General features: G+C 42.3%; 1 protein-coding gene across 1 annotated transcript; it reads right to left on the bottom strand.

The window, feature by feature from the left end:
- Positions 1-13,697: 13,697 nt before the first annotated feature.
- On the bottom strand, positions 13,698-14,645 carry LOC122921351 (olfactory receptor 12D2-like). The gene has a single exon (XM_044271328.1). It carries the CDS (start codon positions 14,643-14,645, stop codon positions 13,698-13,700), a length of 948 nt encoding a protein of 315 aa, XP_044127263.1.
- Between the last annotated feature and the right edge of the window lie 11,420 nt (positions 14,646-26,065).

Raw genomic sequence — 26,065 nt, 5'->3', positions numbered from 1 at the left:
CGTGCGCACTGCCCCCCAGCTGGTTCCCCTGCCTGTTTTTCTGGCTGCCACCGCCCACCACACTGTCAGATCATTTACAATACCTGGCTATGGGCTTTCGGCGGGCGGTGGCTAGTATTCAAAAAGGGGTGCGGAGTCCCGGACCCGCCGGAGGCAGAGAGGGAGTGCGTGCTGTGCGGCGCAGGCTGAGTTGATGTCCCGTCACGCTGCATCTGAGTACGCTGTGTGCCTGCTAGCTGGTTAGGGGTGAGGGCATATAAAAAAAGAAGTATGTACCCCCCCTGTCCCACCGTGCTACGAACCCTCTGTTGTCGCCTGTATTACCCTGATAACCCTAAGTTATATAATATATCTGAAGGGTATGAGTGTAAATTATACATGGGGTAATATAACTAGGGGTATCAGGGTGCATGAAGGGTAATATAACTGAGGAAGGCTAGGCTACTATCAGACATTATGCAGGGGTAATATAACTTATCTTATCCCTCACCCCTGTATTATGTCCCTGATAGCCCTCCTTACTTATTTTACCCCTGTATAATGTACCCTGATAGATACCCCTTAAATATATTACCCCCTGTATAATGTACCCTGATACCCCTCAGTCATATAATATAACTGAGGGGTATCAGGTTAAATTATACAGGGCGGGGTAATATAACTAAGGGGTATCAGTGTACATTATTATACTGGGGTAATATAACTAAGGGGTATCAGGGGACATTATACAAAGGTAATATAACTTATCTTACCCCTCACCCCTGTATTATGTCCCTGATAGCCCTCCTCACTTATATTACCCCTGTATAATGTACCCTGATAGATACCCCTTAGTTATATTACCCCTGTATAATGTACCCTGATAGATACCCCTTAAATATATTACCCCCTGTATAAAGTACCCTGATACCGCTCTGTTATATAATATAACTGAGGGGTATCAGGTTAAATTATACAGGGCGGGGTAATATAACTAAGGGGTATCAGTGTACATTATTATACAGGGGTAATATAACTAAGGGGTATCAGTGTACATTATTATACAGGGGTAATATAACTAAGGGTTATCAGGGGACATTATACAGAGGTAATATAACTGAGGGGTATCAGGGGACAATATTATACAGGGGTAATATAACTTAGAAGGGCTATCAGGGGACATTATACAGAGGTAATATAACTTATATTACCCCTGTATAATGTCCTTGATAGCCCTCCTCAGTTATATTACCCCTGCATAGTTTACCCTGATACCCCTCAGTTATATTACCTCTGTATAATGTCCCCTAATAGCCCTCCTAAGTTATATTACCCCTGTATAATAATGTCCCCTGATACCCCTTAGTTATATTATAGTCATATGTCATCCACAGATCCCCCATAACAACGTGTCATCCACAGGTCCACCATAACACTGTGTCATCCACAGATCCCCCATAACACTGTGTCATCCACAGATCCCCCATAACACTGTGTCATCCACAGATCCCCCATAACACTGTGTCATCCACAGATCCCCCATAACACTGTGTCATCCACAGATCCCCCATAACACTGTGTCATCCACAGATCCCCCATAACACTGTGTCATCCACAGATCCCCCATAACACTGTGTCATCCACAGATCCCCCCATAACACTGTCATCCACAGATCCCCCATAACACTGTGTCATCCACAGATCCCCCATAACACTGTGTCATCCACAGATCCCCCATAACACTGTGTCATCCACAGGTCCCCCATAACAGTGTGTCATCCACAGGTCCCCCATAACACTGTGTCATCCACAGATCCCCCATAACACTGTGTCATCCACAGATCCCCCCATAACAGTGTGTCATCCACAGATCCCCCATAACACTGTGTCATCCACAGATCCCCCATAACACTGTGTCATCCACAGATCCCCCCATAACACTGTGTCATCCACAGATCCCCCCATAACACTGTCATCCACAGGTCCCCCATAACACTGTGTCATCCACAGATCCCCCATAACAGTGTGTCATCCACAGATCCCCCATAACAGTGTGTCATCCACAGATTCCCCCATAACACTGTGTCATCCACAGATCCCCCATAACACTGTGTCATCCACAGATCCCCCATAACACTGTGTCATCCACAGATCCCCCATGGACGGCACAGCAGACGACTGAATAGCTTCTTTTGTAAGTAATTTATTTTATTATAGCGCTCAAACTGCTCTAAACGCAAAAGAAACGTTTTGGAGAGTGTTTCTCTCTTTCTCAGGTCTGAAGCAATACCGAGGAAGAAAGGAAAACTCTTGAAAGCTTGTCTTTTAAGTATTAGGATAGTACAATAAAAAGGTATCCCTGCAGACCGCAATACTCTCCTATTTTGTAATCTTATTTATATATACTTATTTAGTTTTTTTCAGTAGTATGATTATATGGTGAAAATTATTAGTGCCCCCCCCCCATTTTTGACTGTGGTATATAGGTGCCTTCCCCCCTATATATTGTTCCTAGGCGCAGAGGCGGAGTCACGGCAATGCTAGGGTGAGGCCCAGCCTGTGTGTGTGTGTATATGTATATATATATATATATATATATATATATACATACATATACAAATACACACGTGCGCAGGGCGTGTGTGTTTGTGCTTTAGCGTGCACACCCTAATGCAATAGGCTGTAGCAGATGCTACAGATCTTTATCTGCTTACTTTTCATTCACTTATTTTCATATTTCTGCTGCGCTGTACGGAGTCTTTCAATGTTATGACTCCAGATAAATAATAAGTGAAGCTACGAGCTGTTTTATTATATCGTATGCATAGATCAGTAATGTTCATGTAAAAGCAAAGAGAAAAGGTCCTCATCAATGTGAAGTTAAAGTTATCTGGCGACATCTTGTGAGCTATTATACTAATAGCATGTCACTAGAAAAATAATTCCAACAAGGGTTTATAACAAGGGGCCAACCATAGAGATGAGGAGATCTACTGGACATTATGGAAATAATTCCAACAAGGGTTTATAACAAGGGGCAACCATAGAGATGAGGAGATCTACTGGACAGTATGGAAATTATTCCAACAAGGGTTTGTAACAAGGGGCAACCATGGAGATGAGGAGATCTACTGAACAGTATGGAAATTATTCCAACAAGGGTTTATAACAAGGGGCAACCATGGAGATGAGGAGATCTACTAGGCAGTTTGGAAATTATTCCAACAAGGGTTTATGACAAGGGGCAACCATGGAGATGAGGAGATCTACTGAACAGTATGGAAATTATTCCAACAAGGGTTTATGACAAGGGGCAACCAAGGAGATGAGGAGATCTACTGGACAGTGTGGAAGGCAGTAAAGATCTACTCAAATCAATAAGAAATATTTTTATTTAACCCCCCCCCCAACCCAAAACAGCAGAGAGTCCCCGGTATCTCTAAAGGAAAAACACATATCCACTGTGCCAAGTTCTCTTCTATTCACACTATAAGGGATGACTAACGGATTGCCGGGCCCACCACTGATTCAGAGAATGAGGGTCATTTTCGTCTGATCTGATGGATAGTGATGAATGGCATAGGCAATATTCGAATTTGCGATATTTAGCAAATATTTGGCCGAATATTCACCATCAATTAGCAAATTCGAGAATTCGGGATCTCCAGTTATTGTTTACTTGATCGTGAAAATCGGCAATGTAATATGTTTGCGATAAATTTGCAATAAATTTGCGATTAGAATATTCAACACTATTTGCAAATACGAATATATAGCACTATATTCTAAATATTCGCGAATTCTTGAGGTAACCATATTCGCAATTCGAATATTCACGCTCAACACAACTGATGGAGCAGCAGCATTCATTCTCTATGGGACCCCACAGAGAATTATTGTATCAGCAGGGAGCACACTTGACCTGCCGCTCCATCAGTTTGGGAAAATAGACTCCTGTTCTAAGGATTGATGGGGGCCCAAGCTGTCAGACCCCTAGAAATCACTTAGTTATCCCCTATCTTATGGATAGGGAATAACTTGCAAACTTGGTGACACCCCTTAAAGCTAAGGCAGAAGCAGGCTGGATGAGAATGATGAGGCATACATCTAGTCACAGGTTTTAAAAAAACTGTAACAAACAAATTAACAACAATGAGATTTAATTTCTAAATCTAGAGTGAGACTCAGAGGTGTAAAGCACTGACCTGGTGCACTGAAATCTGTGCATTTTAAATCAGTCCTAAATTTTAGGCTATAGGGTTTGTTCAGCACTACTGCCGGGTGGAAACATTATCTCCCAAATTAATCTTAGGAACTTTTACTGTATATACCAGTTTGATACTTTCCACCCCTGGGGTCTCAGTCTGGATTTAGAAATGAATCCCCATATTTGTGAATATTCTTATTATTGTTATTATTTTTTTATTGTACCTAGCTTCATACAGGGCCGCCACTGCCATGAGGTAAGATGAGCGTCTCGCCTCAGGCAGTAGCCGATAGGCCTCTGAAGGAGCAAAGGTTTATGGTGGTGCATGGGAGCCTATCGCTCCTAACCCCACCATCCAGCCTTATAGGCTGCAGTCCCCTATGCTTGAAGCCTGTGAAGAAGTAGGAGTGTAAGAAGTTGTGATGACATCACCATGACTTCCTCTGCTGGTTCTCAGGTGGCGCAATGACGTGGTCACAAATGTTTGATGCAGATTTTAGTGATCACATTATCACGCCACCTAAAATTTGGTGCATGAGGTCACATTATGGGTATTATAAAGCAGGGAGAACTACAGGGAGCATTAAAATACAGGGGACACTATAGGGGGCTTTATAAATACTGAAGGCCACTATAGAGGGCATTAGAACTACTGGAGACACTAAAGGGGCTTTATAAATACTGAAGGCCACTATAGAGGGCATTAGAACTACTGGAGACACTAAAGGGGCATTAGAACTACTGGGGGCACTAAAGGGGCATTAGAACTACTGGAGACACAAAAGGGGCATTAGAACTACTGGAGACACTAAAGGGGCATTAGAACTACTGGAGACACTAAAGGGGCATTAGAACTACTGGAGACACAAAAGGGGCATTAGAACTACTGGAGACACTAAAGGGGCATTAGAACTATTGGAGACACTAAAGGGGCATTATAACTACTGGAGACACTAAAGGTGCATTAGAACTACTGGAGACACTAAAGGTGCATTAGAACTACTGGAGACACTAAAGGGGCATTAAAACTACTGGAGACACTAAAGGGGCATTAGAACTACTGGAGACACTAAAGGGGCATTAGAACTACTGGAGACACTAAAGGGGCATTAGAACTACTGGAGACACTAAAGGGGCATTAGAACTACTGGAGACACTAAAGGGGCATTAGAACTATTGGAGACACTAAAGGGGCATTATAACTACTGGAGACACTAAAGGTGCATTAGAACTACTGGAGACACTAAAGGTGCATTAGAACTACTGGAGACACTAAAGGGGCATTAAAACTACTGGAGACACTAAAGGGGCATTAGAACTACTGGAGACACTAAAGGGGCATTAGAACTACTGGAGACACTAAAGGGGCATTAGAGCTATTGGAGACACTAAAAGTGCATTAGAACTACTGGAGACACTAAAGGTGCATTAGAACTACTGGGGGCACTAACGGGGCATTAGAACTACTGGAGACACTAAAGGTGCATTAGAACTACTGGAGACACTAAAGGGGCATTAGAACTACTGGGGGCACTAAAGGGGTCTTATTATTACCATGGGCTCTAAAGAACTAATTACAAACAACTGTGTGAGCAGAAACACGAAGCCTAATGGTGTACTAACATAGTAAATGGATATCAATAGTCATTACTCACAGTGCTTGAGGAGGGGGGATACAAGAAAAACTCAAAACATTTGCTCTCCACACCTCTCACACCAAGATAGCCTGTCTAGTTGAAATATCCCCAGTGTCTGACGAATTGACACTACAGAATCGAATCAATCAATCAAAAGGGGTGCTTTATCGAGGCACCTTTTTATTGCTGGGGGCCCTTTAGAGGGGTCTTATTTCTGTTGGAGTTACGGATCACCAAAATTAATTCTTAAGACTTAGTTCTTCTTGGGAAGAAATCTCACACATACAGTAGTTATTGAGATAAAACGATACACTCGATACAGCTGCATACAAGGTAGGTTAAGAAGGCAACAGACTGCAGAAAGCTGGGTGAGGAGTGAGAGGGTAGAATGGTAATGGTCTTTGTCAAACGATAGACCTTTATACCATTGATGACAAAAACATAGCATTATCATAACCTAAAAGGTCGCAGTCTGACCTACAGTATAGACATCAATGGTCACATTCATGACATGATTGTAACATTATTATTCATTTACTGTGACAATCAAAATCTTAATATGCAGATACGTGAGAACATTAAACATCAAAATGCATAAGAACAGTTACACCTTTTATACCTTGGTAAATTTTGATTTGTTAAAAGTTGTCTACCACGTTCTCTCACATATGAATAACTAATACATTCCCTTAGGTCCTATCCGTTACTGAACTTTAATCCCACTTCCTTTCAGCTTATCTTCTCTAAAAGTATCATAAAAATATAAGGACTAACAACTGGGCAGTAATGGACATAACCATCAATAACATCTTCAGACAAGAAAACGTTCAGTAGAAGACATTCATCTGCCATTAAAAGTTCTACAACCCTTTATCTCCACTAACACCACATATCTTATCCCATTTGAAGACATCTTATAATTACCTCACGTTATACTTCACCCCAAGAACACAGTATACTTTAATAACCAAGCTTTCTTCTCTACTTAGAAGACAACTGCCACAGAAGAAGGAGAAGGACTGGGAATTTCTGGTGGCACTTCCAAAAGACAGGAGTATTCCAAAGAAGTGTAAGAAGAAGGCTTTATTGGTGCAGTAGACTACACATTTCAGGTTTGTACTGATCCCTTTATTAGGTAAGATACACCTCTACTTAACTCTTTGAGGAAGAAACTGAAAAATATTTAAGACAATTTTTACTGTGGCATTAATACTACTGGAAATACTGCGGCGGTATTATTATTGGGCACAATATGGAGGGTGTTTCTATAAATGAGGGCACTCTTGGGGAACATAATTGCTAGCAGGGGTTCTGTAGAGGGGATCATTCCTATTGAGGGCATTCTTGGAGTATTATTACTATGGGAGGACTATCTGGCACTATTATTTTTTTCAACATAGTATCTTGGGGCATAGGGGAGCACAGTAGGCACAGTATTGGAGGTAGCAGGAGGATATCAATGTTGGGACACCTAGAGGGGGAGGATGATGGAAAAGTGAGGAACCTTAAGAATTGGGAATGGGTAGGGTGCACCATTTCAATTTCCGCCTCAGGCAGCAGAAAGGCTAGGTGAATTCCTTTGTTTCATATCCACGTTGTTGGATGTAATCATACTGGTTGGCTTCATCTTTTTTCTCTTTTCTTGGTGCAATCTGTTGGTATACTTCAGTGAGCACAGTGGTCTGGACGCCGATAAGGCTACTTTCACACTAGCGTTCGATCGGATCCGTTCTGAACGGATCCGATCATAATAATGCAGACGGAGGCTCCGTTCAGAACGGATCCGTCTGCATTATTTTGGCATATAAAAGCCTGTAAAATAAAAGTGTGAAAATAGCCGCGGACGGATCCGTCTGCATTATTTTGGCATATAAAAGCCTGTAAAATAAAAGTGTGAAAATAGCCTCGGACGGATCCGTCCAGACTTTCAATGTAAAGTCAATGGGGGACGGATCCGCTTGAAGATTGAGCCATATTGTGGCATCTTCAAACGGATCCGTCCCCATTGACTTACATTGTAAGTCTGTGCGGAGGCGAGCGGAGCGGAGGCTGAACGCCGCCAGACTGATGCAGTCTGAGCAGATGCGCATCCATTCAGACTGCATCAGGGCTGGACGGAAGCGTTCGGGTCCGCTCGTGAGCCCCTTCAAACGGAGCTCACGAGCGGACAGCCGAACGCTAGTGTGAAAGTAGCCTAAGCCTGGTGTATGAATTTGTTTTCTTCTTTTTTGGGAAAAAAATGCATCTGTGATATTTCCAGGCCATCTTCAATAAACATGAATATTATATTAGTGTATTTATATATTTTTTTCAATGTAATTTTAATAATATTTTTTATGAAAATTATATATATATATATATATATATATATATATATATACACACATTTCTGTAGATTAGCCTCAGCCATCCTCATCCAGCCTGTTCCTGTCTCATCTTCTAAGCTAAGAAAGCTTGGGCTTGGTTAAAAGTGAGTGTCACGGCTGAGGATGGGGGAAACCCTCAGCCGTGTGATGCCAGATGATGTTGTGGCTACTCGGCCATGAGAGCAGGATAGGGAGCAGGTCACCTCCTCAAGCATCCCTAACCTGACCCTAACTCCTAACCTGCATGGGCCGACCTCAAAGGTAGGAGGACCCATGCGCAGGAACCTCGGAGCCCTGACTTACCTTTGCAGATCCCTGAGCTAGGAGCTGGGTAAGACGACCTACTCCTCCTAGGCACGGAGGAGCAGGAGTCTCAATGGCCAAGCTGTTAGGAAAAGGGGAACTCATACAGCCTTACGGGTATGGCAGGCGAACACGTAGTTTTACCAACCTGCCACAGCCTTGCTGACTGGATCCCTGTGCAAACAGGAATCCAGAACCGTAAGCTGCACCAAAACACATAGCAAGATCAACATAACATACAACAACAACACACAGCAAGACATAAACATAAGGACAATATCTTTATGACCACAGGGGTTGCTCTCACTGGCAGGTAATATGCACAGGAGGCTGCTCCAGCCAATCATGACTGAAGCAACCTACTGAGCCATGCCAAACACCAAGGCTATATAGGCCAAGAAGCCACACCCCACAGACGGACACACCCAGTGACATCACACACACACTGGGAAGGGAGTTAACCCTTCGAGCACCACAGAAGGGAAACACACATTAAAGGGGAAGTGACCAAACTAAGATCACACTGTGGCTGTTGCCGCAGGCAACGACATGGGTGGCAGCTGTCCTGGGAGACAGCCCGAAGGCCGGGACACTGCCACCACATGTACAACATACCAAACGTTGCCACAGGCAGCCACAGAGAAAGGAAGATGTCAAAGTGCACACCAGACATACAAACGTGCATACACACAAGCACACAACTCCCAGGGAACCGCACACATCACTGTTGTCCGCGGCAACCGCACTTGAGGCAAACAACAACGTGCCTCAAGCTGCGGTTGAAACAACTACCCAAACCGCGGGCAACTGTATGCGGCTCCCAAGGAGTCACGGCCATAACCGTGGCCGTGACAGTGAGATAAGAGATGTATGAAGAACATGAGGTGATATGTGTGTGTTTTATATGGCCTGTGATTTATTTTATTTTTTTCAATAATTTGGCTGAATTGCTCATGTTAGTAACTAAGGCTACTTTGACACTTGCGCTTGATCGGATCCGTTCTGACGGATCCGATCATATTAATGCAGACGGAGGCTCCGTTCAGTACGGATCCGTCTGCATTAATAACTTAGAAAAATTTCTAAGTGCGCAAGATGCCTGAGCGGATCCGTTCAGACTTTCAATGTAAAGTCAATGGGGGACGGATCCGCTTGAAGATTGAGCCATATGGTGTCATCTTCAAGCGGATCCGTTCCAATTGACTTACATTGTAAGTCTGAACGGATACGCTCGCCTCCGCACGGCCAGGCATTCAGCTGTCCGCCTGGCCGTGCGGAGGCGAGCGGAGCGGAGGCTGAACGCCGCCAGACTGATGCAGTCTGAGCGGATCCGCTCCATTCAGACTGCATCAGGGCTGGACGGAGGCGTTCGGGTCCGCTCGTGAGCCCCTTCAAACGGAGCTCACGAGCGGACCGACGAACGCAAGTGTGAAAGTAGCCTCAATGGGTGTGATCTGGTCTTGCTATTCAAACTCTAGATAAAGGCTTGGAGATGATTCTACTTAGAAAACGTTATCCCCTATCCGAACGCTTCTACCTCCACCATTTAAGAGAAGGGGGGACGCAAACCCCATGGAGCTCCCACTGAAATGGACGGAGTGGCTGGTCAGAACGTGGGCCGATGCTCCATTTATTTCTATGGGAGCGCCAGAGATAGCTGAGCACCTGTAGCCATACATGTTGTTGTCACTTTATCAATTTTAATGCTGTCTTGGAGTTAAAGAGCTTGAAAGAGGCTGGATACAGTCCTAGGAGACCTTAGTGTCGTACATGACTTTTCAGGGCCATCTGACCACTTTTCATTTCGGTTAAATTTATTCTTGCCCTATCGTCTTACCAATTTGTACGAATCGGACCGGAAACAAATTTCAAGAAGTTTGCTCATCTCTAGATAGTTGTCTTCCTTACCCACTTAAATAGGGGATCTCACCTGGTCAATACTTCAGTCTGGGGTCGCTTTCACACGGTCTGTGTTTCATCAGTGATTGTGAGTCAGAACCAGGTGTGGGGGCTACACAGAGATAAGGTATAAAGGGAAGATTTGCATCTCTTCTGTGTTTATAACCCGTACCTGGTTGTGACTGATGGAATTAGGCTTAGTGTATTCAGTCCGGGAAAATTGCTTCCTGTGACAGTTATATTTACTGACTGAATGCTGCTCCTGTGACGTGAACTCAGTTTCATAAGGACTTCTGATGCTCCGTGATCCTGCCTAGCTGAGGGTCTACTGAACTGTACTCGCTTAATGCCTTTAGTACAGTTCAGTAGACCCAAGGTCAGTCAAGAACACACAGCTTCATAAGGCGTTATGCGAACTGAGGAAGGTGGGAATTTTGTGGGAATTTAACACTTTTGCTATGGCAAAATATGGCAGACATATCACAGATAGAGAGATAGATCTAATCTATTTGACATACTGTATATCTATCATCTATTCCATAGCTATGCATCCATGATCCACTCATCCACCTCTAGTTAGCTATAGCCTGACTTCTCTCAAACATGCTAGCAGTTTTGCTGTGTAGTACTCTAGGATGTCCACAAGATGGCGGTGTGTCCCTACGTAACAGCATGTAACATGCGCTTACAACGACTCCGGTATCACCTTCCTGTGGTATCTACTTCTTCACTGCGGGTGACGTCTGTTTTCTCTGTAACCTCTTTCTATAAAACACTGGGCCAGATTTATCACGACTCTGACAGCTCACTCCACTTTCACATACGGCTAAAGTCAGTTTTAGCCAAGTCAGATTTATGATCGGCCCTTTAAGACTGTAATAAATGTGGTTTGACGGTAGCAGTTTATCCGTCAGTAAGCAGCTTTACAAAAGTCGCACATCTTTACGAAAAAGTCGCACGTCTTTACGAAAAAGTTGCATGTTCTGTTAAAAAGTCTCATAAGATAAGCAAGGTCCTTACTGGAGTGAAATTGCGCAATTTTTTGCGACTTTTTAAATAGTCTCAATAGTAAATCTGTCTAGAGATTAATTTACATAATAAAACACGCCCACTTTCAGAAAACTGTGCAGAGCAGAAAAAAGTCGCAAATTTTTGCGCAGTTTTAGTGATTGCGCAAAAATTTGCAACTTTTCCACTCCATTATTCTAACTTGAGCTAATGATAAATCTGGCCCTATGTTCTACACTTTTTTTTTTTTGTTTCTAACTGTAACTAGTGCTGAACAAGGTTTTCAAAAACGTGTTTTGTCTTCTTCACCGAAACTTTGACAAGAAATTTGATTTGTTACAAAGTACTTTATCACTAATCACATTCCATTGTATGTAGTAGGCGCAATGACTGGGAACGCTGATTGCGTTGCCCTCATCCTCCGTCATTGAACCTCTCAGATGTGGAGATCAACCCTGATCAAGGCATATGAGAATCACATTCAGGCCTTTCATGGTTTAATCAGGGGTTAAGAAAAAAGTACACTTGCACCTTATGCATTTGATCACGGAGAGGCCGTTGAGGACATCTTGATTGAAGAAAATGCGCCAAATCTCTCACGCACTGGTGTGATGCCATCATCGCTCTGGGTGGACACAGTGACATCATAACTGATGACATCACCCCTCCCAGTCAGCATGACGACGTGGTGATATCACACATCAGCGCACGCAAGATTTTAGCTTTTTTTTTAATCAATATGACCACGATGTCCACTCCACGCTCAAATGGATGAGGTGTGTCTGTCCCTTTTTTTTTTTTTTTTTGTTTACCGCCATATCAGTAAAAATTGATTCGTTACCACAAATTTTTCCTGAAATTCAGATCAAAGTCCAGTTTGGATGCTTCTATTTGCTCAACACTAATTGGAATCATTTCCAGAAATAACGAGCAGTGTATGTAAATATGTAACGGGTCTTGGTGAATGTTGAGGGATTTCTTCTACTTGTAGAGTACAATAAATGCAGACAGATCAGAAAATATCTGAATATTTTGGTTTGGTTTCTTAATTTCCTGGAGGATTTTTTTAATTCATATGTTCTAAGTATGTTCTTGCCATGTATCTCTGGGGGAGTGTTTGAAGGAGCCGATTTTGCTCTAGGAATATGATGTGCTGTATCATTTATGGAATCACATTGTTTTTGATTTTGTAGAAGTGATTTGAACATTTGATGAATTAGAGATGAGCAAATCAGTTCATAACAAACTAGGTCTGTTACGAACTTTCCCCAAATTTTCCACCAAACAAACCTTAATCTTTTCAGGTTTGCAATCCAATAAAATGGAAGACAGCCTGAAGTGCTGCAGCAAGAAGGGAGGTGCCCTTGTGGAATGAGTTGGGCTATGAATGCGGGTGGATAGGTCTATGAAGTCTTTGACAGAAAATGATCTTAGGGACAGTGTACAGTGACAATGAAGCTTCTATTCTAGTGTCAGGGACAGTGATGGGAAAGCCTAGAATGAAAAAGAATTCTGTAGAATAGGGAAAGGCAGGGAAAGCTTTCAGCTGGGAAATTAGGAGTGAGGAGCTGAGGCTAGGTGTGCCTGCCACAGACAGTTCCTTGTTGTTACAGTTACTGCCTTATAACGCAGCTGCAGCTACTGCAGAACCTCAAATGGAGCTACCTGCAAGAACAACATACAACTTTTTTTTCCAAACCTGAGTTCATCTGTAACATTTTAAATCTCAGTGAAAACATTGAAAATAGTAGTCCAAAATCTGAGACAGGCCATCTCCAGACAGTGTTTTTTTTCAGTGTTTATTCAAATGGCTAAAATTTTGGATTGAATGTTGATCCAGTCTGATGATCACTCTGTTGAGTCAGGAAGCATTGCATTTTTTAGGTAGACTACAATAGATTGACATCTACCTGTAGCTTTCTGAAAAAGTCCTCAGTAGATCATTAAAGGCTTAGGTCAACATTTAGGATGCTGCAGTTCACAGTAGGGAAAACATACAATATACAACTTTACCCTACAGACATTTTGTCACAGTAGATCTTAAAGGCTATGTACACCTTTGGAGGCCATTTTTAATGATAGTATTTTACTAAGGTAAGCCCATATGCTGTAAGGCATCTCAAAATGTTTGCAAGTTCATTTGCCCTGGAAAAAATGTTTTAGTAATTCCATCTCTAATATTGCATTTGTCTCACCTGTACCTCTTCTCAGATTTCATAGCTTTCTTCTAGTGTAATAATCGGCATTAAGTTTGGACAACATCCAAAAATGGCTGGGGAAGGCAATGTCTGAGCAATGTCAATCGCATACACTCTTAATCCACTTTATGAAATACCTTCTCCTAAACCCCTTTTTCACCTCCTTATTTCTCAGAGCATAGATGATGGGATTTAACGCTGGTGTGATAACCGTGAACAAGATTGCAGTTATCCTGTCTTGCTCCAGGGAATCCTTAGTAACTGGACTTAAATATGTACAGAAAGCAGTGCCAAAAAATAAAAGGACCACAGTAAGGTGAGAAGAGCAGGTGGAGAAGGCTTTACTTCTACCTTCCTCTGAGCGGATATTCTGGAGATGAATTCCAATAAAGGCATAGGAGATGATAATCATTACAAATGTGATGAAACCTAGAGAACCTGTAACTATGTTGACCAAGCTCTCGTTGATATATGTGTCAGCACATGCCAACTTTAAGAGAGGTTTAAAGTCACAGATGAAATGAGTTATTTTGTTCATTTTGCAAAAAGGAAGCCTGAAAGTCATAATGGTATGAGACAATGAGTATAGGGAACCAATGAGCCATGATGTGAATGCTAGTTGAAGACACACTGCCCTTGCCATAAGGATCTGGTATCTCAAAGGGTTACAAATGGCAACATACCTGTCATAAGACATTGATGCAAGGAGCATGGCTTCAGTGCATCCCATAAAATGAAACATGTAGAGCTGGGCTATGCAGCCTTGGAAAGATATTTTCTTGTCTTCAATAATTAAACCAGACAACATTTTGGGGACTGTTGTGGTGGCATAGAAGAAATCCAGGAATGAAAGGTTTGCCATTAGAAAGTACATTGGAGTGTGAAGAACATGGTCAGTAATAACCACTGTCACAATGCTTAAATTGCCAACGAAGCTGCAGAGGTAGAAGATAAGAAATGTCACAAAGAGGACAACCTGTAGCCACAGCACATCGGTAATACCTAGAAGTATGAATTCTGTTACATTGGTCTCATTTAACTCTTCCATTTTAATCTGTAAGCAAAGTATGCAAAACTCATCAAAACCTATCTTCAGCCAAAACACTAAATTTTACAATTAATTTATTTGTTCTAATTTCCATTTTAACCCAAAAGAGATTTACTGAACTCAAATCAAATCTTGACCTGTACTGATAAATCATCATTACCAGATCCATGGTGGACCAACTCTAGGCACTTCATTGATGAGCTCTCAACTATATATAGTTTTGTGGAAAAAGATTCACTATCATTTGTAATTTATACATTTAAAGTCCAGCTTATTCTTGGCTTTGATGTCAAGGAGGTGTTCCTATAAGTGACTGACAGCCATCTCTGCATTCAGAATAATAGAAGGAGGTTGTCAATCACTGATAGGAACACCTCCTTGACTTCAGTGCCCAAAATGAGCAGCAAAGTAAATCAATGAAATACACATTTTACTGAACCTTTTCCCATAAAACTATATATTAATCTTCTCAGTACTTCCTGCTCTATGACATGATGCCTGGAGACTACACTGCATTTTTATGGTGACACGTTCCCTTTAAATCAATGTTCACATTAATATGACCTAAAAACCTATTATGACACAGACAAATGGTTAACTGAAGCCAGTGTTGTATTCTCCTTAGAGTAAGGTTAATTTACAGAAAACCAAGTCTCCCACCATAAAAGAGGCTTTCGGAGATCTGTATAATATTCATAAGAGTATCTTAAAACTAGCCATTCTACTCTAGTGTATACCAAGGGGAGGAGTGGTAGCAGTGCAGAAGAAGTGTAATCAAACACTGCAGTCTAATTATTTCATAATGAGGTTGGGAACCACCTGTTTGTCCCTCCCCTTCTGATAGTCGGCATTGGCTGATAATGCATAACCCTAATTAGTTTAATTATATATTTAACGTGTAGCCAAAACTTGTTGAGCAACCTAAGAGACAGTGGTCCATATGAGAGGAGGTTATTGATATGCCCAATGACGATTCTGTCTTGTCCTGTATGTAGAATCACAGTTGTTCCTGTATCTGTAAAGAATAAATCAAGGCAACTGGACGTACTGTAGAATTCTTGAAAACGTTTCATTCGTTCTTCCAAAGAGCTTTCTCAATTCTGAGTGACTGTACAAAAATTCTGGGAATAAATATGTAACTGAATCCACATCTTGTAATTATACCCAGCATTGGGTCAAAGGTGTTGATTCCATTATCCTAATTGTAGTCAGTAGGTGATAAAGACTTCCAAGAAAAAGGTGTCAAGACAGCATTGTATGTGGCAGACAATAGATGTCTAACCCCCCCCCCCCACCTCTATTCAAGCTTGGCTTCTCCATTTTTACGTAGATGGCCTCCTTCACGCCTCGTTTGTATCAATCGGCCTCCTTATCCAAAACACGTACTTGACTGTCTTCATCTATTGTCTGCCACATACAAGGCTGTCTTGACACCTTTTTCTGGGAAGTCTTTATCACCTACTGACTCCAGTTAGGATAATGGAATCAACACCTTTGACCCAATGCTGGGTATAATTACCAGATGTGGATTCAGTTACATATTTATTCCCAGAATTTTTGTACAATCACTCAGAATTGAGAAAGCTTGTTGGAAGAACGAGTGAAACGTTTTCAAGAAATCTGTTGCCTTGATTTATTCTTTACAGATATATACCATGACCTGGATAAATGAGAACCTTCACAGACACAGTTGTTCCTGGTTGTGTGTTCCACCATGTGTTCCGTTAAGCGTTCCACCGCAAGTCGCATCTTCCGGTTTTAGAGTGTGCGGATATTTAGTGGAACGCCGAGCTCATGCAGGAATGGACAGGCACCAGACTATCCATCATGGAGGCAGCCACTGCACCACCAATGCCAATACCTAAGATCTAACTACTGATGGAGCAAGTATATTCTAGAGCTTGACATATATTGTTACTGACACGCAAATATGCTTTTTGATTACCCTATATGAGCAGCATGTAAGTGTCTTCAGGTGGTCATCTACTGATTTAGTTCCTCAAAAGTATTTGCTATATGTACAATCTGCGTCTCAAGTGGATCTATTGGCTCCATGCTCCAGCATTAGATAGGAGTTATTTATTATGGTAAATTAACTATTGCTACAGTGGTTCTTTCTGGTCAATATATATGTGATCAATGATTTGATGGGCAATTATTCACTAAAATAATATCCAACTATATATAAAAGGATTTTTTTTCTTTTCTTTAAATTTAATCGAAAACGATAAAAATTTATGGTTAGTCCACTGATGAACTGATACCTGTAAAATGTATCAGGGAAACGCGTCGGGACATAGGCCGTTACATCATGGATACAGTATTATATATATATACTAACTTACTGGGAAGACTGATAAATATGGAGTTTGTGTGAAATTTATCATTTATTGATGAAATATCGTTAATCTTTTTTGTTTTTGATGTATATTTAGACAACTGACAGTTGTATAGTGGGTCTCTGTATGTGGTGATATCTATCCCTTGTCAGGGCCATACAGGGTGATTACGAGGTTCCTGACATGTTCCGTTTTTGTAGGCAGGGTTAATAGATTATAGGGCAAGCTGGAAGGTCAGATATTTTTCCTTGCCCAGCCAAAGTAGATAGAGATTTAAGCCACAAAATGGGGTATTTTTAACAAATACCATTAAAGGTTACGTTTCATACTGGTGAAGGTGCTCTGTGACTTCTTTGAATAAAACGACACTAGTGACGAATTTGGACTTCTGATGTCCATATTGATCAGAACTGTGATTCAGATTAACATGAAGTCATATTTCTTAAAATGATTATCATCATTTCATCTATTTGTAATGACAGTAGCTTCATGTTAGCTTCATCTTTGAGTAAAATCTGGACCAGACAAGACAGTAAATATGGGTGCGGCTGTTTAGGGGTGATGGAAACGGCAGTAGGAATAATGGAAGTGGCAGTTGAGGATTAGCAGCAGGGAATAGCAGCCACAGTAGTGGTGGCAGCATCAGCCATACGGTATAGAACATGATGGTAGGTAGGTGGTGGCAGGAGCAGCCATACGGTGGTAGGCAGGCAGACAGTGGTGTGATGAGGCACCATCAGCAAGGGCAGATATATTTATTGGCCTCAGCCGGATGAGTGTGAAAATCCTCATGGATCAATGCCTCCTTTATTTTGACAAAACTGAGGTTTTGTACACTGGTAGGGGACAACTTGTTCAGTGTAAAAACACCACCTGCCATGCTGAAAACTCTCTTTGAGATGACACTGGAGGCTGAACAAGAGAGTATGGAGAGGGCATACTGGGCCATTTCGGGCCAATGTTCCAGTCTGTCTGCCCAGATGTCCATGGGATCAAGGACCCAGATAAAGGTCAGGTAAATAGGCCTGAACCTGATTGCTAAGATGGTACTTCTCTGTTTGCTGATTTGCCTCAGCCTGGTCCAGCACATGGAAACAGTTCCTCATTATGTTGATGATACTGAACTAGCTTCTGCTGCTTGTGTTAGCGGAGATGATGGGTGGCTGTGTATACAGTGTTTCCTGATAATGAAGTAATTTGGCCTCACTTGCAGAGGGAGGAAAACATACCTCCATTTTGCTTTGAGCGTCTAAAAGCATGGCTATCCAGTAATCATCAGACTGCGTCATGTAAATAATACGCCTGTCAGTACGTAAGTAAGCAAGCATACGGCTTGCCATTCTGGCTAGTGTGCTGGAGGACCAGTTCTTTTTGGCTCTGCCCTTTACTGAGATGATCATCATTATCATCCTCCTGATCTTCCTCACAGTATCAAGTGACCATACTTCTTCCTTCCTCGTGGTTTTCCCCCACCAATTTGTGTTGTTTTTATGTTATTCATCCAAAGTGAATCAGAAAAGCTTTGGGTCTGTTTAACGGGCAAACTCTTGTGAAAATCGTAACAAATCTAATTTGTTACAAATTAATTTGCTCATCCTTAATTTTAACCTTTCCAAAAAATATAAAGTGGATATATGGTAAATATGAATTAACTACTCTGTGAGCTTTGACTGTCTTAAGAGCAGAGAAATTCAAATTTAGGAAAATTGGAAATTTAGTAAAATTTTCATAAAATTTTGGATCTTTTATGAATTATCACCATCCTTAAGTGCAGTGGGTCATCAAAAAATAATCTGAGACTCGCTTGGAAAAGTGAAAGCATTCCAAAGATATAACCACACAAAGTGATACGTATCAGATTTGAAATAAAATGGGGTTGTGTCCTGAAAGCTAAAAAAGGCTTGATTCCTAAATGTCACGGAAGGTGTACAGGAAACAAGACAACACAAAATGAATATACAACTCACTGGATCCAAAACTAAGGAACAAAAAAGGAGACCCCCTGCATCAGACCTGGCACTCTCTCTGACTGCTCAGCCTATGCGAAAATCCCAATGGTAGATGATCGCATATCCTCGTACCTCGACTGTATAACACCTGAACACCCTATAATAGTGAGGGGACACGACCACCGGCTCCCTACACTAGATACGGAGGGAGTCAGGGTCACCTGGGATCCAGCAAACAGAAAAACACAAATGAATGCACAACACTTATCTTGTAGAAGACTGAGAAGTAGGATCTGCATGCACACACACTCCAGGAAGTAATATAAACCGCAAACTGACGCACTATGGGGAGGAATTTAAAGGGATGCAATCAGTACAACTACATGACAGCTGAGAGAGGCTAACGAGATGAGGAACTGAAAGCAAAACAAAGGAAGCTCAAGGAGGAGGTTCTGAAAGGCATCTGTCAGAGCTTCTCAGATGTCTGGTGGTGACAGTACCCCTCCTTCTACGAGTGGACTCCGGACACTCAGAGCCCACCTTCTCAGGATGGGACCTATGGAAGGCCCTGATGAGACGAGTGGCCTTAATGTCCGTCACTGGGACCCACATCCTCTCCTCAGGACCATAACCCTCCCAATGAACGAGGTACTGGAGAGAACCGCGGACAACACGAGAATCCACAATCCTAGAGACCTGAAATTCAAGATTCCCATCAACCATAATCGGAGGAGGAGGCAAAGATGAGGGTACAATGGGTTGGACATAAGGTTTTAATAAGGACTTATGAAAAACATTATGGATCTTCCAAGTCTGAGGAAGATCAAGACGGTAGGCAACAGGATTGATGACAGACAAGATTTTGTAAGGCCCAATAAACTTAGGACCCAACTTCCAGGAGGGAACCTTCAATTTGATATTCTTAGTAGACAACCACACCAGATCACCAACCTTCAGGTCCGGACCAGGCACACGTCTCTTATCTGCCACACGCTTATATCTCTCACTCATGCTCTTTAGATTATCCTGAATCTTTTGCCAAATAGATGACAAAGACGAGGAGAATCTGTCCTCATCAGGTAAACCAGAAGACCCCTCTCCCGAGAATGTCCCAAACTGCGGATGAAACCCATATGCACCAAAAAATGGTGACTTATCAGAGGACTCCTGATGACGGTTATTTAAAGCAAACTCAGCAAGGGACAAAAAAGAACACCAATCCTCCTGATTCTCCGCCACAAAACAGCGCAGATATGTCTCCAGATTCTGATTGACGCGCTCCGTCTGGCCATTCGACTGCGGGTGGAAAGCAGAAGAGAATGACAATCGAACCCCCAAGCGAGAACAGAAAGCCTTCCAGAATCTGGAAACAAACTGCGTGCCCCTATCAGAGACTATGTCTGAAGGAATACCATGCAATTTGACAATGTGATCAATAAATGCCTGCGCCAGCGTCTTAGCATTGGGCAAGCCAGGAAAAGGGATGAAATGTACCATTTTGCTAAAACGGTCCACCACCACCAGAATCACAGTCTTCCCCGAGGAACGAGGCAGGTCCGTAATGAAGTCCATGGACAGATGGGTCCAAGGATGGGAAGGAATGGGTAAGAGAAGGAGAGGACCTGATGGCCGTGAATGAGGGACTTTGGCACGAGCGCAGGTCTCGCAGGCTGCCACAAAACCCTCAACCGACTTATGAAGCGCCGGCCACCAGAATCTCCGAGCGATGAGATCCACTGTGGCTCTTGCCATATCGTATCGTGGTGTTCCTTAAAAATCTTGTGTCTTAAAGCGAGAGGCACAAACAACCTCCCAGGAGGTCAAAGATCTGGAGCCTCTGACTTGGCTGCCTGCACCTCTGCCTCCAATTCAGGAAAAAGAGCAGAGACCACCACACCTTCAACCAAAATGGGACCCGGGTCTTCAAAATTCCCACCTCCCGGAAAAAAACGTGACAGGGCATCTGCCTTCACATTCTTAACCCCAGGGCGGAACGTGACAACAAAATTAAACCTAGAAAAGAACAAAGACCATCTGGCCTGTCTCGGGTTCAGACGCTTGGCTGACTCCAAGTAGGCCAGATTTTTATGGTCAGTAAATACGGTAATAGGGTGTCTGGCTCCCTCTAGCCAATGGCGCCATTCCTCAAAAACCAACTTGATGGCCAACAACTCCCTATCTCCCACATCGTAATTTCTCTCTGCGGAGGAGAGTTTCTTCGAGAAAAAGGCACATGGTCGCCATTTGGCAGGAGAGGAACCTTGAGACAAGACCGCACCCACACCTACCTCAGAAGCATCAACCTCAACTATGAAGGGTAGAGAAATATCAGGTTGTACCAAGATGGGAGCGGAAGCAAAACTCTCCTTGATATCAGAAAAGACCTTACGCGCCTCTACCGACCAGGAAGAAAAATCTACCCCCTTTCTAGTCATATCAGTGAGTGGTTTAACAACAGAGGAATAATTCTAAATAAACTTCCTGTAATAATTGGCAAAGCCCAAAAAACGCATCAGCGCCTTCTGATTTTCAGGAAGCTCCCACTCAAGCACAGCGCGGACCTTCTCTGGGTCCATGCGAAAACCAGAAGCAGAGAGAAGAAACCCCAGAAATTGAATTTCTGGAACCGCAAACACACATTTTTCCAGTTTCGCGTACAATTTATTCTCCCGCAGGATGAGTAAGACCTGACGTAAGTGTTCCTTATGAGTTTTGAAATCAGGAGAAAAAATCAAAATGTCATCCAAATACACTAATACAAATTTCCCCATTAAATGATAAAAAATGCTGTTCACAAAATGCTGAAAAACGGCTGGGGCATTCATCAAACCAAAAGGCATAACCAAATTCTCAAAATGGCCCTCAGGGGTATTGAAGGCCGTCTTCCATTCGTCTCCTTCTCTGACCCTGACCAGGTTGTATGCCCCTCTTAGATCTAATTTGGAAATAACTTTAGCCCCAACAATCTGGTTAAACAGGTCCGGGATCAGAGGAAGCGGATAAGGGTCACGAATTGTGATACTCTTCAGCTCCCTGAAATCCAGACAAGGTCTTAAAGAACCATCTTTTTTCTTAACAAAACAAAAAACAGCAGCAACAGGTGACTTTGAGGGTCGTATGTGTCCTTTTCTCAGACTCTCAGAGATATAAGCATGCATAGCGACCCTTTCAGGTTGGGAGAGATTGTATAAACGAGATTTAGGCAGCTTGGCGCCTGGGATGAGATTAATAGGCAATCGTACTCCCTGTGCGGGGGCAAATCCTGAACTCCGCTCTCAGAGAAGACATCCGAAAATTCAGAGAGAAAAGAAGGTACAGTCTTAGTAGAAACCTCAGAAACAGATGTCGTGAGGCTATTCTCTCTGCAAAAGTCACTCCAACCATTTATTTGCCTCGCTTGCCAATCAATGGTGGGATTATGTTTAGTGAGCCAGGGTAGCCCCAACACTAGAGGAGTAGGCAATCCGCTAAGGACGAAACATGACACATCCTCAACATGAGCATCACTCACAATTAAACGGATATTGTGAACTATGCCCTTTAATGATTTCTGAGAAAGTGGAGCTGAATCAATAGCAAAAACAGGAATATCCTTTCCCAAAGTGCATACCTGGAAACCATGAGTTATCGCAAATTGATTATCAATGAGATTGACAGCTGCTCCACTATCTACAAAAATCTCACAAAAAATGTTCTTGCTCTCTAGCGCCACCCTGGCAGGCAGGACAAAACGGGAACTACAAGCAAACTGAAAATATTCAATTTCCGCCTCAACCCTGCCAATGTTAACAGATGGAACATTTTTAAAAGATTTTTTCCTTTTTGTTTCTTTATTATTCTCAAAAGACTGTCTTAATCTCCTAGAGGGACAAACATTTGCCAAATGATTTATACCTCCACAACAAAGACAAACCTTCCCATGCGGGCTGAATCTTCTATTGTCAGAGGCAATCAACCCCAGCTGCATGGGCTCCTGCTCAGATGGGGTTGACAGTGACTGAGACCTCTGCACACTGAATGAGACCACTGCACTGTCCTGGGATTGAGTATGACAGGAAGGAGTGATCTCTCCTCTCTCTCTAAGACGCCTGTCAATACGAACGGCCCGAGACATGGCAGAGTCCAAGGAGGTAGGCCTCTCATGAAAGGCAAATGCATCTTTCAATCCCTCTGAAAGACCATGGCAAAATTGACTTCGGAGTGCAGCATCATTCCAACCAGTATCAGCTACCCATCTCCGAAATTCTGAGCAGTATATCTCTGCGGATTGTTTACCCTGGCATAACAGACGTAGTCTAGACTCAGCCAAAGCAATACGATCCGGATCATCATATATCTAACCCAGGCCTAAAAAGAATTCATCCACTGAACGGAGGGGCCGTGCCCCCACCGGCAGCGATAAAGCCCCTGAGCATTACCCCTGAGCAGCGATATAATGATCCCCACCCTCCGTTCCTCATCACCAGAGGAATGGGGAAGAAGGCAAAAATGGAGTTTGCAAGCCTCTCTAAAACGCACTAAATTCTCACTACCCCCGGAGAACGTATCCGGGAGCGATATCTTAGGCTCATAACAAACTCCATGAACGCAAGCTGAACCGGTCACTAGAAACTGAGAAAGAGTCTTACGGAGATCTGCTACCTCCAATGAAAGACCCTGAAAGCGTTCAGTAAAAAGTGAAACCGGATCCATGCTTGAGACGGTGTTGGCGGTTTATAATGTCACGGAAGGTGTACAGGAAACAGGACAACACAAAATGAATATACGACTCACTGGATCCAAAACTAAGGAACAAAAAGGGAGACCCCTGCATCAGACCTGGCACTGTCCCTGACTGCTCAGCCTATGCGAAAATCCCAATGGTAGATGATCGCATATCCTCGTACCTCGACTGTATAACACCTGAACACCCTATAATAGTGAGGGGACACGACCACCGGCTCCCTACACTAGATACGGAGGGAGTCAGGGTCACCTGGGATCCAGCAAACATAAAAACACAAATTAATGCACAACACTTATCTTGTAGAAGACTGAGAAGTAGGATCAGCATGCACACACACTCCAGTAGGTAATATAAACCGCAAACTGATGCACTATGGGGAGGAATTTAAAGGGATGCAATCAGTACAACTACATGACAGCTGAGAGAGGCTAACGAGATGAGGAAATGAAAGCAAAACAAAGGAAGCTCAAGGAGGAGGTTCTGAAAGGCATCTGTCAGAGCTTCTCAGATGTCTGGTGGTGACACTAAGGGGTTCAAAAGAATTCAGAAATGTTTTAGCTTTCAAATCCAGTAGACCACATTTCTAGAATAATCAGAACTTTAATTCAGTAGAATAAGGAAAAATCAAAAACAACAAATAGAAGAAATGTGTGCACCTGCATGTATGATATAATCCACGTGTAGAATTATTTTTCAGATACTTCATGACCAGAGGCCATGTTCTATTCCTCTGCCAATGTTTTTATTCTGGTTTTCTCAGGAAATAATGTGCTTCCATACTGTGTGATAAAACAAATGATATACAGCATTTTACACTATTAACAGAAAAGGAATTAGGAAGGCCAATGACAAAAATATTTTCCCCTTAATTTTTGCAAATTTCTATCATTTTGAAATATTTATTTTATAGTGTGCCTTTTGCAGATTAAATAATCCTTTACCTAAACTAAAATATTCCGAAACTGCTGTGACAGCAACGAAAACATGGTTTTTACTGCACCTGAGTGCAGAGCGTTACCACTGTATATAATGTATAGCTAGATCAGCAGATAGATTTGAGGGGAAGTGCACTATTATACACGTGCACCTAGGTATGTATAGGGTTTTCGCCATATGATATTGCAGTTGATCACACTGACTGTCATTATGTTTTAAAGAGGTGAAGTTTGTAATAATCCTAGGTCTGGCCTGGAGCTGACTGGTTATGGTCCTACATATGTGTAACCTACCTATGGATATGTTATATCACTGTCTATACATTTAATGCTTGTGAGCAAAGGTTTTTGGCCTTCCCATTGTTACTAAGTAGTTATAAATGGTGATTGTATTATGGCACTACTTTATAGATTTCTTGCAGTTACTATGAATTTAAGTGGATTTTAATAATAAATAATACATTTGCAAACATTAATCTGTCTTTTTTATGTTTCTTTTGCAGTAATGGCTTCTTCCCGGCAGAGAGGCCCATGTTGATACAGTCCTCGTTTCACTGTGGATATGACACAATCTTACCAGCTTTCGCCATCATCTTCACAAGGTCTTTTGCTTTTGTTCTTGGGTTGATATGCACATGTCGGACCAAAGCACGTTCATCTCTGGAACACAGAACCCGTCTCCTTCCTGAGCGGTATGGTGGCTGGACATTCCCATCTTGTTTGTGCTTGCCTATAATTGTTTGTACAGATGAACGAGGCGCCTTCAGGTATCTTGATATTGCAGCCAAGGTTGAGCCAGACTTGTGCAAGTCCACAATTCTTCTCCTGATATCTTGGCTGATTTCTTTAGACTTCCCTATGATGCTACACAAAGAAGCGGTGTGTTTCAGGTGTGCATTTAAATACATCTACAGGTGTGTCTCTAATTAACTGATATGTGACCAACAAACCTAACAGAAGCTTCCATACACATGACATCATCATATGGTCAGTCCAGAATTGTTGAAAGGCATAGTAATCTTAGTGTATGTAAACTTTTGACATTGCAGAAAGTAATAAAAATGCCTTAAAACATTCCCTCTCTCTCTCATTATTCTGGCATTTTGCAAATAATAATTATGGTAATCCAAAACAGGAAAGGTTTATTCTGATTTCATCTCAGATATTGAGAAAAACATGCAGATGGTCTTTTTATATAGTGCATGTAAACTTCTGGTTTCGACTGTACATAGGTATGAGATGGATAGATATGAAATAAATGTTCAGAGCTGCACCTTTACCTGTGAGGCCCATCATTGACTTTGTATTGGAGAGGCCATGCTATGCTTGGTTTAATGTACCACCGACTCCTCTAGTCAGGCCGCGGTGCTCGCTTTTCATGCTATATTAGTTAGGCTCAGTTATAGTGCTCTTGGGTAGTTTAGTATTATCTTGTGTTTTGTCTTGTGGGATCTAGTGCTAGTTTTCCAGT

Source organism: Bufo gargarizans, chromosome 11 (assembly GCF_014858855.1).
Source record: "Bufo gargarizans isolate SCDJY-AF-19 chromosome 11, ASM1485885v1, whole genome shotgun sequence".
Classification (NCBI taxonomy): Eukaryota; Metazoa; Chordata; class Amphibia; order Anura; family Bufonidae; genus Bufo; species Bufo gargarizans.
The sequence above is the reverse complement of the archived record's forward strand: the minus strand, read 5'-3'. Positions and strand labels throughout refer to the sequence as shown.

Bases quoted from the DNA above. Each gene is read 5' to 3' on its own strand.
- LOC122921351 (XM_044271328.1), bottom strand. From the start codon at position 14,645: ATGGAAGAGTTAAATGAGACCAATGTAACAGAATTCATACTTCTAGGT.